Raw genomic sequence first — 19236 nt, 5'->3', positions numbered from 1 at the left:
TATAATATATATATATATATATATATACACACACACACACAATATATAGTTATTATATATATTATATATATATACACACACGTGTGTAATTTAATTATAAGGGCATTTTTATATTAATATATGTACATATTAATATAAAAATACATTTAGTATGACTATATATATGATATATAGACATATATTAAATAATATAATATATGTCTATATATCATATATATACACACACACACACACACACACACATTTATAATAATTTTTATTTTTATTAACATGTACCTTTATTTATTTTTTATGATTTTACACTAGCAGTGAGACTGCCTGTCAACACAGACAGTCCCCCTGCAGGCAGACAAATGGACACCTATTGTGACCATGTGGTCGCTCTGTTAAGCGATCACATGGCCCCAGGGGTTCTAATCCGCCATGGGGAGACTGTCTGGGCTGCAGGCAGTCTCACCACAACGGGAGCACCGCCGATCGCCGCCGGGGGAACGACGGCGATCGGGTAAGTACATTGCACCGTTAGGACGGTTCAGGAACGTCATCGGTCGGCAACGCAAAAATGCCGACGACGGTCCTGAACCGTCCTCGGTCGCTAAGGGGTTAAAGGGAGGATTGACGTCAGCACTCACAGGGTTGCAAATCAGCTGGACAGACAGTTGCGCAGCCTTCAAGGTCACTTATCCATCCTGAGGAAATGGGTGGAGGAAAATGGTACGGCAAAGGAAGGGAGGTACGTCTGGAAACATAGTAGCAAAGAAGGCAGACCAGGGGAAGTGGGTATATTTTGGAACAAAAAAAAAAACCCCTCCCTTACAGTAGGACAATCATCAAGGCTTACTGTGTATGATTATAGATACACACACGGGAAGATGTGTCAGACTGATGGGCCCGTAACAGGTGAGAGACGTACTTGGCAGAATATGGAGTATATTGAAAAACTGTGCATTATCCACATGGCACACTATGAGTTAAAGTGTCAGCTGCAAGGATTATAGACGAAATTCTAGAACTTTTCTATAGACTGTTACAATTTATTTTTTATTTGACAAAGAACTACAAATTTGATATTTCATGAAAGCATCAATTCAAGTCTACATACCGACTTAGAACTGATAAATGTAACTAGAATTTAAGGTCAAGGAAAAAAAAATAAAAGTTTTATTAGAGACACACACACACAGGTAGTGTTAGATGAAAATGTGTATATATACATATTTGTGTATTCACTCTACTTCTCTACTAGAGGGTTCTGTTCCTAGAACTGCACTCTTCTATACAGAGATCTCAGACACCCAGCCTGGAATCTGCTGAACTCACTCTCCCACAATATAGATTTTGATGAAACTCACGTTGCTGTGCAGTTATACTCTACAAATTTAATGTTAAAAACAAACAAACCGCTGCCGTCACAAAGCCTGTCCAGTTCCAGTCCTTTTATGATTAGTCACCAATTAACAACCATCCTTCCTGGAGAGAAAGAAACAGTTGTTTTCTGTATTCCTAGCAAACATGCTTTAAATGCCAACTGATCAGGGAATTGGAATCAATGGCTTTCTCTGAAGAGGGGTCGATTTTGTTGTGGTTGAAGTCACCAAGAATTGAATCTCTGAGCAAGAACAGCCGCTGTGCGGAATCCTGCCTTCACAGCTCAGCGACACAGGCCTGCAAGATTCTTAAGAGGGCAAATGGATTCTTAGAAATGGACTTCAGAGAAACCGTGGCAGCATCTCAAATTCAGGCTAAAATTACCGAATGTCTTAGACAGCCAGCTTCCAAGTATCACCACTTTATCAAACAAGGACAGTTACACAGTAAAGCAAAACTGGGGACATGAAAAGACAATCACACCGTCTGTTTATTAAAGATATTGGCAGAAATCGGTAACCAGGGTTAATCTAAGCCGTCTTTATAGCCATACTGTTTTCTCTACATTTTTATTTACTTTGCAAGTCTAACATTCTTCAAATATGTGTGTGTGTGTGTGCCTGCTGCCTTAAGGTATTAACCTGTGTTTAAAGGAACACTACTGTGTTACGAATACAAAACTGTATTCCTAGTGCTAAAGTGTCCTTCCCCCTTCCCCCCCCCCCCCACACCCACCCCTACACACAGCAGTTAAAACTGCTCACTTACCTTATTTCAGTTTCGAATTCCTTTTGACACGATTTCAGTGTGCTCCAACGTCCATGCAGAGCCTAAAGCGCATGTGCAAAGAGCAAATTAGACCTTCCCCATAGGAAAACATTGAATGTTTTCCTATGCTTTCCTAATGGGGGTATGAAGACGCTGAACATCCGCACACGCAGCAGGAGTACGTCCAGTGTCGTCTCATGGAGTCATACTCCGTGAAATCGCAGGGAGTGCCTCTAGTGGCTCTCTGGTAGACATTTCAGGGTTAAAGGGATCCTACAGTGCCAGGAAAACAAAGCCCCACTCTCACACCCCACCCGCGGGGCTGAAGCCACTTACCTGAATCCAGCGCCGATGTCCCTCGGTAATGCTCCGCCCATACTCCGCCGTCAGGGGAGATCTAATGTGCTTGTGAGGCAAAGGCCACGTGCGCAGTACACATCCCTACAGGAAAGCATTTCCTGTGGGGGGAGAAATTGCCGCTGGAGGTCCTCACGCTCTCAAACATCAGATAACGGACCAGAGGTCCGTTTGAATTCCAGAAGCCCTCTAGTGGCTGTTAGACAGGCTGCCTATAGTGTCCCTTATGTGACATGTCATGATTTCCTTTTATTCCAGAAGTTTGGTCCTTAAGGGGTTAAAGTGCTTCCTGTCACCTGTAATTTTATTTACCTGAATCCGTTTAAAGGGACACTCCACTGCCAAATACAAAAAAATAAAGAAGCAATGTTTAGTAGATAGACCTCCAATGAAAACATGCTTCATTTAATCATGCATTTTTTTATCATTGCGGTTATATCTAAAAACAGCTTGTAAAAGCTACAGATCTCTTGTCTGCAGGCTTTGTAAGCCCCTCACTCACTCCCCAGTCTAGACTTTCTGTTGCTGTCCTATCCAAAGAGGACACACTCTTCACACAAAGCACCCCAGCAAGCTAAAGTCCTCTAGGTGTAGAGTATTCCTTTAATACAATATTCTCAGCGCCATTTTTAATCAATTCGAGATTTAGTTACGGCTACCACTGGAAGGTTAGATTGTTTTTCAGTGGAGATTTTTAAATACGATAACAAGGATTAAAAAACAAACTGATGAGAGTTGATGTAAGAGCCAATCAGAATATGAGGTTTTTGCAGCTGATGAGTTCCCAACATTCTCCCCAACTGTAATGAGAAAATTCAGGGTTTCAATGTGCCCAATATACTCACAGGAAATCCTGGTTTATAAAACAAAAAAATATATATATATAAAAAATTAAGCAGCAGAGTCACGTTTGAGTTTTTCAAAGGCTGACATTGCGTTGGAATTTCACAGACGTACATACGATCACATAGAGACTGTTTTATTTAAACACCAAGAAAGCAAAAGGTGCTAAAGCTCCAGGTTGCCATTTCCCATTCATTGGTCAGCGCACACAAAGGCTGATGGAAAAAGGCACAGGTAAAATCTACCAGTAAATTTGGCAGCAATAGGGAGTTCTACATCATATAAACCGCTTAAATAATGCTACGTCATGGTGATATCGATAAAACGCTGTTAAACGTAAATATCATGTACACATAAGAGTTTTTATAAACAGCCTACATTTTATCAGATACTGTAGCAAAAAACAAAACAAAAAAAATTAATTTAAACATTATTCCGGTGTATTTGGCAATAAGTACAGAGATAAAATGAAAATCCCATAATTCATTCAGAGATTGAGAATGCGCTGTTTACTGCGGTAAGAAATATAAATATAATATAGCAGCACAAGGAGAGTGGAGTTAATTGCCCTTTATGTTGGTAAAATTCCACTCCTGTAATAAAACTAATTAAAGCAGATAAATAGAATAAATGAAAACAATAGCAGTGAACACTGCATTGCAGAAAGGTGGGAAACGGGTCGGGGAATGTGGTAACACCGTCAGACATAGCATTCCATATGGTTGGGTAACAGTCTCAGAAAGGTATGCAAAGGTCAAAAAGGGAACAGAAAACAGACAGACAGTCTTCTGTAATGACCGAGTATTCCTGACCTACGTCAGAGGGGAGCAGAGAGCACCCTGCCTATCTCTTCAGTATCCTTCCTTCCTTTTCTAAAAATCAAATGAAACATTCAAAGTAATCAAAGTGCCAAGAAGTTGTAGTTCAGGACACGATTAGCATCGAATGATGTGTAAGAGAATTCTAAGGACTTGCTTGAGAACAGACCTTCTAGATCCCCACCACCTCCAAGCTGAATTGTCACTCTGAGGCAGGACTAGGCAACCTTCATCACTTCAGCTGATGTGGATTACACCTCCTGTAGATATAAATTAACTCACAGTGCAGTCCCTTAGACCCAAACTGGTTCAATCATGATTTTTTGTTTCACTTTGCACACTGCAAGCGCCCATTCTTCTATCTCTGTATCCTATTTTTTCCCTTCTCACCTCTGACGTCTTAGCAGTTTGTCCCATAAACTGCTGCTAAAAAGACGTTTATGGGATAGAGTTAGAAATAAATAGTCCGCCGACCGAGATGAGAGGTTCTGCATTGGTAGAAACTTTTCCTGGAGTAGCAGTGGCTTCTACATCTTGCTGGTACATGCGCAGCAGCTTTGATAACTTTCAAGAGACTCTAAGCAGCAGGACCACTACAGCTTAATGCAATGGATTTGTTACAAAGAGACAATCCTCACAGTCTCCACTCTGTAAACACTGCCTTTTCTGTGAAAAGGAAGTGTTTACATTGCAAGACAGTCGCAGGGAGACCAACACAGTGAGGGATGAAGTGAGTTACGAAATCTAAATCAAGAGGAAATAGAGGCACAGCAGGGGCAGCTCAGACAGCTTCCAGCACTCATAATGTAGGGGCAATAAGCAGTGCCTGGCAGGGGGGGGGTCTGGCAGTGTGCTTGGCTTGCATGTTGCTTAAAACGTTTGATATTTGTCAATTATGATTTTTTGTAAATCTATTACATTTTTTCAGTATACATATACCCTTTCAGCTGCTCGAGGAATAATGACAGAATAATTCCATTGCTAAAACACAGGATTTAAAATTATGGTAAAATGAATGGCCACGTCCCAATACTGGCAAGGCTTATAGATCTACAAATACGAACTAAGCAGAGCAGCCCTCCGTGATGATAAATACCATAGAGATCATGCTGGATCATTAAACAAACATTCAGTGAATACAGCCCAGGGAGGGCTTCCAGCTCCATACTCTAGTAGGCTCAACATGCTGACCTCACTTTGCACAAAGTTCACACACTTTCCCAAGAATAGTAAATTCCTCCCCTCCTAACCACCCAACAGATGGACAGTTATCTAGTTCACTTCCGCTTTGGCTACTTTCACAATCAGCACAGAGAAATACATGCAAAATAAAGGACATATAGATATAAATAATAGAGGCAAAAAAACAAAAAAAAAACCTTGAAAAAAATATAAAATTAAAAATCTTGGAGCCAAGATTGGAATGGAATGTGAATTGTCAAGTTACTTTGCGAGGAGTGCCCGAACTCCTCTCCGTTACATTGTATTGTATTGTATTGTGCAGTCGCCGTGTAATCCACAAGTTTGTTGATACGAGGGGAAAGAGGGAGTTCGTGTTTATTTCTACCAAGGTGACCCGTCATTTTTCAGGAAATGGCACCAGTGAATTAAACAGAGAAAATCATGTGAACGTTTTGTTAACCTATTAACATTTTACCTTACAAGATGCAGTTTTATTTGAATATACCACGAAGGTCACTGATTCACCTCCACAAAGCGGCATGGGTGCAGTGACGCTGTATTTAACCCTTCAATGTAAAGAATTGCAGGTGTGCAGAAACAGCAATGTTTTTACACGCAACACAATCTCTAGTGTGTTTAAACAGTCATTCAAAAGGACACCAAGCGTCATCACACGCAATTCTTAAGAAAACCTAAATTAGATGCTTTCCTATGATAATCATTTGATCGGATCCACGTGGAACGCGTCGTGCATGAGCTTAATGTCCCCAATGCTCCTCTATGAGAAGCATAGAATTGGCCGAACGTCAATTCACTGGGACATAACACCTTCACAATGACATGGCGGGAGGTGGAGAGCCAGCAGCCCATAGCCTGGCCGAGGAGGTTATAACTTGCATTATGTGTGCATGTTGTACAATTGAGTAGAAAGGAGAGGAGGGAGTACAGCTTCCTCTGACTATGTCAGACAGCAAAAAGAGAATGACCGGTGTGATTTTCACCAATAACTACAGTCATACACTGTATTTATAAATTCAAAGGGACACTATAGTCACCAGAACAACTACAGCTTAATGTACGGTATACAGCTTACTGTATTTGTTCTGGTGAGTATAATCATTACCTTCAGGCTTTTTACTATAAACACTTTTTTCAGAGAAAATGTAGTGTTTACATTACAGCCCAGGGTCAGCTCCACTGGCCACTCCTCAGATGGCTACTATAGGTGCTTCCTGGGGCAGTGCTGCACAATATGAGACACATTCAGTGTCTCCACCCAACTTTATATGGATGATTAACAAAATGTAAATAGACACTCTTTAGGTTGTGATTTCACAAGCTTTTCAGACAGTTTACGGATATGAATCACCTAAACATCAGGGGTTCTTAAAGGGATACTCTATAGTCACCAAAACAACTTTAGTTTAATGAAGCCGCTGTGGTGTATAGATCTGTGAAGTTTCACTGCTTAATTCTCATTTTGGAGTGAAATCACTTTTGTTTCTGTAACCCTAGCCACACCTTCCCTGTCTGTGACAGACAGCCTGTATTAAAAACAAAATGGTTTTACTTTCAATCAGATGTTAACTTGCTTTAGAAAATTAAACCGCATTTGCAATAAAGGAAGTATAAATATTAGATGACATTACAGGAAGTGTTTAGGAAGGCTGTGCAAATCACATGCAGGGAGGAGTGACAAGGGCTGCATATACAAAGTGATTTAACTCCTAAATGGCAGAGAATTAGGCAGTGAGACTGCAGGGGCATGATATATATATATATATATATATATATATATATACACACACACACACACACACACCAAAACTACTTCATTCAGCCAAAGTTGTTTTGGTGACTATGGTGTCCCTTTAACCTTTTTAGCAAGAAAACAAATTGTGTACTTGGCAAAATATTCCTTAATTCCAAAATTGGTTCAGTTTGTCTCCATAAAAATCAGGAATATGAGCCTTGGTGCAGTAACAGAACTTGCTGCGGGTAGTAGCCTGTGGTCTGGGGATTACAATGGGTGTAATTAATTCCAATTATTATAATTTTTATAGCATGCTCTTCCTACACAGTGGGAAATCATATACAGTACCCATTATAATAGGCTTCATCTAGTATATTTACATGAGTAAAAAACTGTGCCGAGTTTGTTTTTAATAAACATTTCCTGTTTTTCAGACATTTACCAGAACACACCTGTCTGCCTCTATAATATTAGCTATTTTTCTTTCACTCGTTATACAAGTATCAGAAATGGTACATCATTTACATAAGGAATTCTATCAAAGCAATCAATTTAGAATGCAATATTAAAAACTCGAAAATAACAACGAAAATATAAATTGGAACGATTCAGGGTTTGTTATTTTAGACACTGCCTTTGTGTGAGGGCTTCTATGATCTACATACATCAAATAGAATTCTGGCTTGTATGTGTGAATAATGAGATAATATACCTGTGTATGGCGTAATGCATCACCATGAAGTCACAGTCGTCAGCAAACCATGACCACGTCAGGAAGAAATGGGATAAGCCACTGGGCTAGGAGAAAACTGCCTAATGCCACAATTCACAATAAAAGATTAATTATTCAGGAGTCTGGGTGCAATCTGGGAAGTCTAGTTTAAGACGAGTCAGGAAAGGAGAACAAAAACTGGGTAACAAAAATTAAATTACCACAAAGAAATATTTCTGGGCTACCGATCAGTGTATTTTAAAGAGACACTGTCACCATCTGGGGACTTTAAAGAATCCGCGAAGACAATCGATGTCGACATCCTTTCTATGGGTCCGGGGGGAGTGGGAGGAACATGTAGGTAAAGGTCAGTTCTATTCATCTGAACCTGTCCCTTGCAGGCGCAGCCATCTTCTTCCAGCAGGCCCTCTTTAGCCAACGTCACTGCTTTACTCTCCCGCACAGTACAGCATCGATGGCTATTGAGGATCCCGCAAGACCTTCCATAGACAGGGCTAATTCCCTGCAGCCATCACTGGTGATGGATGGCGGGATTGTCTAGGAGAGGAAAGATTCTCTCGTTCCGAAATACTCATTTTTCAGGGGGAGTGACCGTATCACTTTAAGTGAAAGGTCTGTGTGACGGTTGATGGTAAAACCTGCTTTTGCAATGCCACCACCCACCAAAGAAAATCTCACAATCTCTGGAAGTAGTGGCTCCATGGGTCATGTCTCAAGTTATTCTGACATTACAACAGAATTACGTGCATCAGTTTCTTATATATTCAAAAACACTATTTAAGGCTGATAGGATTGTGAAATGCGTCAAGAGTCCCAGAACGAAGTGTTTCCTTTTACAACATTACTCTGCTACAGAGCAAGGCAGGGAAGGCGAATCCCCTCTGTTTTTGTTGAATAATTAGTCCATAGTGGCTGCCTCAGTGTGTGTCATACTCTGATTTATTAGTGTGAATGGTTCAACCTCATGCCAACATCACAACAACCAAGAGGTGATTTTACAGCTTGCTATTACACTAACATCGAGAGAGTTTAAAGTTTACCCATAATACACAGCTGAATTCATTGCCTAAAATCCCAGTTATAAATAGCTTTTCTGGTCTGAGTAACGCACACAGTACCAGATATTACCTTATAGTAAATGTAGGAATGAATAGTGACACAGAATTATTGGAAGCTTCCTGGTAACCTGCAAATATGTACCTCCCGACACCTCACTCACACTTGAATAGTGAGTACATACCTCCCGACACCTCACTCACACTGGAATAGTGAGTACATACATCCCGACACCTCACTCACACTTGAATAGTGAGTACATACCTCCCGACACCTCACTCACACTTGATAGTGAGTAAATACCTCTCAACACACCTCTCACACTGGAATAGTGAGTACATACCTCCCGACACCTCACCTCTCACACTGGAATAGTGAGTACATACCTCCCGACACCTCACCTCTCACACTGGAATAGTGAGTACATACCTCCCAACACCTCACTCACACTGGAATAGTGAGTACATACCTCTCACACTGGAATAGTGAGTACATACCTCTCACACTGGAATAGTGAGTACATACCTCCTGACACCTCGCTCACACTGGAATAGTGAGTACATACCTCCTGACACCTCGCTCACAGTGGAATAGTGAGTAAATACCTCCTGACACCTCGCTCACAGTGGAATAGTGAGTAAATACCTCCTGACACCTCGCTCACACTGGATTAGAGAGTACACACCTCCAGACACCTCTCTCACACTGGAATAGTGAGTACACACCTCCGGACACCTCGCTCACACTGGAATAGTGAGTACACACCTCCGGACACCCCTCTCACACTGGATTAGAGAGAGTACACACCTCCTGACACCTCTCTCACACTGAATTAGAGAATACACACCTCCTGACACCTCTCACACTGTATTAGAGTGTATGTGACGTTTTCTTGTTAATTCTGGCGATAATACTCCTAGCATACTATGTTGCAATCTCACTACATAAAGCTGGACAGACATAATTAACTATGGGACCAACAAATGATTGTGTTTACACCTTTCTAATCAAACATTCTATGCCCATGGGTTTATTCACCAAATACTTGGTACTCAGGGGAATGTATATGGGATTTACAAATTTTATAATGGCAAAAAAGCGGAGCTTGTCTGCCTTGGGGAATGTTACCCAGTTCTACTGTAATTCTACACAACTCCCAATACAGTGTCTTTTACATACAGAGGTACCAAGTCCACTTCACACGTGCTGTACATAAAATATTTATAAATTGTTCTAAAAGCCCTGAATTAGGAAGAAAAAGTCCAGTCACTTACAGTATTTATCTTTAGGCTTTTGTTTTAAAACTGGGAATCTCTCTGTTCCTATACCATATTTTGGCTCCTTTTCATGACTAATGACATGCCAGGATTGTGACTATTTGTCTGACTGTGACCCGATTAATTGGACACTAACTGTTAGAGCTTACTGCAGTAGTTATGGTGTGGTAAAACAGTCAGTGTAAACTCACTCTCATACCCAATAAATCCCTCTAATCTCTGACGTCCAAACTCCACTCCCTTTCTATCAACATGTGAGGGAGCATCTTTCCTTCACGTTTGGGTAAATGTACAGCCTGAACACTGTCCTCTGAGTGGGTCATGGTACAGTGCTGTGTATACAGATCGCCTCACAGGAGATCTCCTTCAAGTACAGGATTTGCATGATGCGCTTGTGTATAACAGCCGTCAAAATAGCCGGGATGGGGATTGTACTAAAAAGGAGTGAAACAGCAGGAATTTAACATTTACATTTAGTTACAGGTACAGCTTCCTTACACCAGAAACCCTGCAATAATCTGAAATAAAAGACAATGTAGGGGTTACAATGTTTAACCCCTTAGGGACACATGAAGTTTGGTCCTTAAGGGGTTAAACGGAATATGGAAGAAATCTACAACAGAGTGACTGTGTCCTATCGCAGACCATAAATCATTATTCCTCCCAAAACACATCCCTTATTAAACATATGGTGCACGGTTACCAAGGTAAAGATCTGCTTTTTGGGGGGGCCAAGTGAACTATTCCTGTAGAGAGAGGAGAAGTAAAACCGAATGAAGGAAGCAGACACTATTGAAGGAGAAGCCGCTCAGCAACAAGACTGAAATAGAGTTTATTTATTTTTAACATATGACATCTTATATAGGTGTTCAAAAACATGCATATACATCAATAATAGTGTGCGTGGCATTACTATGTATACAAAACGTTTATCCTCTTAACAGGACAGCGCAGCCTAGAGCCTACATAATATATATATATATATATATATATATATATATATATATATATTAAAAAACAAGCATACATACACAATTGTATTGGCATTTTATTGATGATTTTATTGCTGTGCATAGGAAATAAAATGAACAAATTTAACAGGGGGAGAAAGGATTCTATCCCTTCCCAGGATCCCAAGCTACAGTATAAACGCTGGGGTCGGTCTGAGTTGTGTGGGGTATAAAGGGGATGGCGATATAAAGTATTGCACAGGACAGGTTGATATCCTGCCATTTCACACGAGCAATATGCATCGGCTACACACCTGCAGACAGGAAAATGAAGGGTGAGATTGAGAAAGTTCAGAGAAAATGCAGAGAAGCACCATGAGCAATTAGAGCGACTACGGAAAAACTGCGCCAAGCACTGACGACATGGCGGTTTGACGTCTTTCTGCAAGATGTGATCAGACATTCACAATGACGCCGGTTTAACCGGTCACTGAATAAAAAAAACACCACATTGAGCACAATGTACCCTGTAACTGCAAGGGTATATGTGTGAGGTTCTGCAAATTAATGGTCAGCAGAGCACATAAACAGAGGAGATGGCTGCACAAAGCCAAAGTAAAGGGGATCCAGGCTTTTCAATCAGCTTTGTCACCTTCTGGGGTATGTGTATATATTTTGTCACTGACCCGAAGGTGAGAACACTGCTTGGTGTGCGGTGGTCATGGAGTGCAGGGGAGATATTCTTGTCTGATGCTGTCCCCACATGGCCACCACCATTTTATTTCTTCAGTGACATCACTCGTCTCACGTGCACGAGACCTCTGATATCTATGGAGGATGTAGCAAGATCTTTCATAGATCGTGTCTTGCGATCAGCGACACAATGCATTTTTCCCACAGCCATCACTAGTTTCCCCAAATTGTGGCGAGACCTGGCGGTTAGTGATGAAAAGTGACCTATACATCTATCACACACTCTTTAATCAATGGCTTTAAGTTTACAATACATTCCCACATCAGAAAATACCCCTTTTACCCTGCTGTCTGAATTGTTAGCATCTCTTTTATTGTAGGTTTTATTCTGTGTAAATCTGTTTTATTGGCACATAATTATTTTGAGTTGATTACACCCCATCTTCCTGTTGGTCCGATTCAGATCACTAATTTACATCGTACACATCAATGTAACTGGTGCATTAACCCATTGAGCTCTCTTCACCAATCATAGAACCTATTAGAGCCTAAAGGTCACATGTTAAATTCCTATTATTATGTTAATAACCGCCTGCGTCTTCCAAAAGGTGAATATAATGAGGACAGCGGAGTTAGATAATAGGTCTACACCCCAACATAAGCAGTAAGAATGTATTGTTGCAGGTAAAAACTACTATATTATATAACACCTTGAATTATTCATTGCAATTATGTCATTAACACGTCTGTACAGGCGCTACTAGTTTCAAATTCTAAAACATTTTATTCAACAGCTCTCATTGGGCGTTTTATTTTAAACACACAGTAATATTTCTCACGCTAATGGGATGTCTGTTAGATTTCATTAAAAGGATTTTTCGCAACGTGTCACTGGTAGATTTCTACCCTGCCACTAATCCTCATAGTGCCAGTGGTAAAGGAGATGGGAATTAATTTGCCTGATCCCCACAGTAGGATAAATACATTCAGAGCTCCCATTATTGATTGTTTATGTAAATTTCTCAGCCTGGCAATTTCTGAGCAACACACAGAAAAGGAATGAATGACGCAAGATATCGATAGGTTTATCAAACAGGCCACTCCATTCAGTGACAGGAGAGAGAATGGAGCCATATTAAGAGTTCCATGGCAAACAAAATTGATTTCACAAAGAAAATTCAAACACAAAAGCCAGATCAATAACTAAATTATTTCAAATCGCATATTAGAAAAATAACATTAAAATATAATCTAAAGGAGATCAGGTCACCCTCATTCAGAATAAGGACATGACATGACTATATCCCTCGAGTGCGAGTTCAGGTGTGGCCCAAACTGAAACAAATTGATCCTAAGTGGAATGCAATCAATAGAATGAGCCAATGCAAGGTGATATATTGCAACTATGGTTTGAAGCTGCTAAAATGAACATAGCCAATATCTTAATGACAAATGAAAGAGCCCTTAAAGAGACGAAAATGCCTACGTTTAATCACATGAATAGCAAACTGCATTAAAGATTAGTTTAAGGCCCACGCTGTAATTTACTATTATAAAGGAAAACTTATAATTCTGCTATAAAGAAAAATACGAAATGAAAATGAATGTCAATGTCACCCAGTGTGCAATGGGCTTACAAAGGAAAGCTGTCACAATGAAAGAAAACCGTGCTGAAATTAGCCCGCCTATCAGAACAGAGCGAGGAATTCTGTCTTTAGTGATTGCTCAAGTGCGATGCTCTCAGTGTTTCTTTATAAATGCTTATGTGTAATCGAGAGAGAGAGAACAAGCAGTCGATCACTGTCCATAATTAGGAGTTTAAACACTACAACACAAATCAGCCAGCTTTGCAGTACAATGGGATGGGGGAACAAACAAGTAGAGGAATCATAATTCCAGCACACAGACCGGGAAGGGGAAAGGAAATCGGAGACGCTTCCTCGGACTCCAGGGAATCTTGTGAATGGAGACCCATCGTCAGCTGACGTTAAAATGTATGAAAACAATAGTCAGCTCTGCACAAACCACAAGGAATCCCCACCACACAGCAAGACAGCTGGTTAGACCTTAAAGGGAACTCCAAACACCATAACCACATACGCAAAGTGAATACATCATAGCACAAGGTTATGGCCCTCCTCTTTTCCTTATGGCCACAACGATTTATTTAATAAAAAAAATGCTGCTGCTTTAAAGTCCATCTCCCAACTCAGTGAGGTAACAGGAGAAGCTATGGGTCCTTCGGAATACATAATATCTTAACAATAACTTTCATGCAGTCAATACCCAAATCAACATATCGTCCAGACCTCACACAGAGCATAAAATAAACCCAGCATCTCCCTCCAAGCTGAATAAAATGATGGCACATTTGTTTCTTCTTTTTGAAAATACGTAATATGGAGATCGGGGAGGGGGGGGGAGGGGGAGGAGAAGCACCACCCCAGGAAACTGTGACCCCCGTATTACATGTTTCTCACTTCACCCGAGACCTTGCTAAATGCTGTCAATTCTTGCAGAGTCTCTCATGGCTTTTAAAATGAGAGCACGTGTAGAGCAACACTCGGCATCATTCATAAAAACACTGAGTGACACTACTTGGCGTGTTAATAGGGAACGTGTTGAGGCTTCCGTCTTCCAAATGTTGGGCAAGAGCTAATCGGGTACAAAATGTATCCACAAGGGAAAAAATGAAAAGGTACAGGATTTGCTGACAAATCTGGGCTCATTCTTGTCCCCGGTGGGAGATGCAGATTTATAGAAACCGAGTGAAATGCAAAAAGTGATTTCACACACACTATTCTAGGCCTCTAATACATTAACTCCATAAGGTGTTAAAGGAGAGAGGAGTTCAACTCCAGTCAGCAGTCTCCCTATTCAGAATAGGAATCATATTCTTTAAAAATACAGGTACAACTGCAGGTCAGTACTGGAGCAATTGTTTATGTAAGCTGCCCCCTTAAGAGATCCATCTTAAACCTCTGATGTAACCCTTTCCTTGCAGAGTGCTCTGTTATGTCTGACTGGTAATTAAAGGGAACACAATTAACATGTTACTATTTCTAATAGAAAAGTGTACATTATAGCATTAGTTAAACATTGCACAGACTATTCTAATTTCTTTGTAGGTTTTATTCCAGGAATTGTGTCGGTAGTCGAGCATTACTTTCATATGTGATGAAATCGCTCCAATTTCCAAGAAAACTGCAGAAATTCTCAGATTTCCAAACAGCCAAATTGACACTTTTCCCCCCTCAGAAGGCAGGTTTAACCTTGTTTTATTTGCAATGTATAACACCGTAAGCTGAGCGGTGGCAGCAATATCAAAAGGTCTAGAAAAGCAGAACAATTGCTTTGATCCACTGACTGTAATTAGTCTAACATTGACGGTTCTCGGTGACAATTTCAGACGCTTTTAAATGGAATGAAAAAGTTACCCAAACTAAAATGTCACATGGAACTTGGCAGCTGTATTCAGCGTTTGGTATATAGAGCCCTGTGCAAGAACACAGTCACGGACAAACGATTTATTATATTTTACCATGTATGCCTTCAGCGATCACACAGCTCCACCTCCAAAAAGGAACCTTCTAGATAAAATGTAATAACGGTCTCTGCCAGTGCAGAATACCATGTTACTTAGTGGGACACTGCAGACAGAAAGTCACTTCCTACTTTAATGCATTCAAATATTGGATTTAAACAAAATGAAAAGTATGCACAGCCACAGCTTGGGCTCTATGAGTTGGTGCATGGGTGATCATGCACAGTGTACAAGCATTTGTAAGGGCAAAGGAATAAGTACAGCTGCCTCCTCTGACATCTGCATTCAATTTGGGAGAAATGGGGTACCCTCTTTTTTTTTTACCAAAATCTAAGCAATGAGTTTATGATCAGCAGTTCTGTAGAGTCCTACAGAACAATCAACCCAGATATCTTTCTGGAAATTGGATCTGGATGTTTTGCATTGATTGATAGATATATATAGATACATATAAGGTCCCTTACCAAACCAACAGATCTTGCCACCATTCCACACGGCAGGCATAGTACTCTCCCAAACACCAGCATTTACTAATGAAGAATAGAATATTGAAAAAGGTATCGATACATTCTACGTTCTAATACACAGGACATGTTGCAATAAGTTCTGCTCGAAGCACAACATTAAACACCAATACTGGATAAGGGTAGCTAGAATACCAAGCAGCTTGCTAAGGGGTAAAACACAATGACGATGTTGGCAAAATGTTAGAATTGAACCAATTCCTGCATAGAGTCAAACTGCCAGCATGAGCACACACTATGCTATGACTATATCCAACATTTAAATTATTTCACTAAAAGTAACCCTTACCTGTATATTATATGCTCAGATACAGGACAGATGTGCTCTACCCACTAGCAAATATGTTTGGTTTTTTTTTTTTTAAACACCACTAAATTACAAATGAGAATGTAGTGGTGGCTCCCTCCAGCTCTTTTGGACTATATTACCCATGATGCTTAGCCCTCTGCAGCAGCTGTTTGTGTGTATATATAAATAATAGATGAAACTAGCACTGTGCACCTTTTTATTGGACAGAAATTTGTAATGACAAGCTTTCGGGAGAACCTCCGTTGTAAAGTCTAAAGTATTGCTTTACAAGCTATTAATTTATTCTGTTACGTTAATCGCTGGACTAAACTAGTAGGGATACCATATACAGCATTTATTAAAATACAGACATTCTAAAAGCTATAGACTATATCTACACCTTTTTACTCTGTGACCTTTATAAAGATAGACTTTTTTTGTGGGGGGGGGGGGGGGGGGGGGTTTATGAAAATATGGAATGCCCCTTATATTTTCTGATTTATATTATTCCTGCTATCAGAGAATTATAATGTGTGTAATATATATTGATTGTGCATTTGTAATACCTATAGCTGTTGTGTGTGTAACATATAAATATATATATATATATATATATAGCTGTTGTGTGTGTGGTATAGTATATATTATATATAAATGACACACACACACTATATATTATATATAAATGACACACACACACACTATATATTATATATAAATGACACACACACACACTATATATTATATATAAATGACACACACACACACTATATATTATATATAAATGACACACACACACTATATATTATATATAAATGACACACACACACTATATATTATATATAAATGACACACACTATATATTATATATAAATGACACACACTATATATTATATATAAATGACACACACTATATATTATATATAAATGACACACACACACACACTATATATTATATATAAATGACACACACACACACACACTATATATTATATATAAATGACACACACACACACACACTATATATTATATATAAATGACACACACACACACACACTATATATTATATATAAATGACACACACACACACACACTATATATTATATATAAATGACACACACACACTATATATTATATATAAATGACACACACACACTATATATTATATATAAATGACACACACACACTATATATTATATATAAATGACACACACACTATATATTATATATAAATGACACACACACTATATATTATATATAAATGACACACACACTATATATTATATATAAATGACACACACACTATATATTATATATAAATGACACACACACTATATATTATATATAAATGGCACACACACTATATATTATATATAAATGGCACACACACACACTATATATTATATATAAATGGCACACACACACACTATATATTATATATAAATGGCACACACACACACTATATATTATATATAAATGGCACACACACACACACACACACACACTATATATTATATATAAATGGCACACACACACACACACACTATATATTATATATAAATGGCACACACACACACACACACTAACTATATATTATATATAAATGGCACACACACACACACACACTATATATTATATATAAATGACACACACACACACACACACTATATATTATATATAAATGACACACACACACACTATATATTATATATAAATGACACACACACTATATATTATATATAAATGACACACACACTATATATTATATATAAATGACACACACACTATATATTATATATAAATGACACACACACTATATATTATATATAAATGACACACACACTATATATTATATATAAATGACACACACACTATATATTATATATAAATGACACACACACTATATATTATATATAAATGACACACACACTATATATTATATATAAATGGCACACACACTATATATTATATATAAATGGCACACACACTATATATTATATATAAATGGCACACACACTATATATTATATATAAATGGCACACACACTATATATTATATATAAATGGCACACACACACACACACACTATATATTATATATAAATGGCACACACACACACACTATATATTATATATAAATGGCACACACACACACACACACTATATATTATATATAAATGGCACACACACACACACACACTATATATTATATATAAATGACACACACACACACACTATATATTATATATAAATGACACACACTATATATTATATATAAATGGCACACACTATATATTATATATAAATGACACACACACACTATATATTATATATAAATGACACACACACACTATATATTATATATAAATGGCACACACACACACTATATATTATATATAAATGGCACACACACACACACACTATATATTATATATAAATGATGGATAGAGGGCTCTGCCCCGCCCTCCTCCAGCAGTGACAGCCCACCCCTCTATTCCAGTGTAGACCCCCAGTCTGTCAGTCAGTCCCCCCCCTCCCAGTCTTTCCCCCCCCTCAGTCTTTCTGACCCCCTTGGCCCCCAGGGGCCCACCCCTCCATACCTGGTATATGGCCCCCCAGCTGCAGTTCCTGTCCGCCTCATTGAACTCTCTCTCTATGTCCATCTCTGTCCGAGTCTCCGGCTCTGCCCCCTCCCGCTGCCAGACACAACTGCACGCAGCCGGAAACGCGCACTCCCACCTCCTTCCCCCAGCCGGGGAGGGCCTGCGTCACTTCCGGCCCCCGCCGCCGCCAATCACAGCGCTGCAGGCAGGGGAGGGGCGCACCCGGAAGTGGCTGGGAGCTTCTCACTGCTGGCTGCAGACTGAGAGCAGGACCGCTGCTAGGCAACAGCTAGTTACAATGTATCTCCCACAATGCACCTCTCAGAATCTCCCACAATCCACCTCTCAGAATCTCCCACAATCCACCTCTCAGAATCTCCCAGAATGCACCTCTCAGCTAGTTACAATGTATCTACCAGCAACTCCCAGCATCTCTCAGCATGCACCTCTTAGCATCTCCCAGCATCTCCCAGCAACTCC

The 19236-nt window shown here is 39.4% G+C and overlaps 1 protein-coding gene across 1 annotated transcript in view; it reads right to left on the bottom strand.

Annotated features, from left to right (window-relative positions):
* The window catches only part of PTPN1 (protein tyrosine phosphatase non-receptor type 1), a 63247-nt gene extending 44352 nt beyond the window's left edge, over positions 1 to 18895 (bottom strand). The window contains exon 1 of the mRNA XM_063459684.1: positions 18754 to 18895. Coding sequence (XP_063315754.1) covers positions 18754 to 18816 — 63 coding nt within the window. The 5' untranslated portion in view covers positions 18817 to 18895. The remainder of the gene's footprint in view (positions 1 to 18753) is intronic.
* Positions 18896 to 19236: the final 341 nt, after the last annotated feature.

The sequence above is a fragment of the Pelobates fuscus genome, chromosome 6, assembly GCF_036172605.1.
Source record: "Pelobates fuscus isolate aPelFus1 chromosome 6, aPelFus1.pri, whole genome shotgun sequence".
NCBI classification, from domain to species: Eukaryota; Metazoa; Chordata; class Amphibia; order Anura; family Pelobatidae; genus Pelobates; species Pelobates fuscus.
This window is presented reverse-complemented; position numbering and strand designations above follow the sequence as displayed.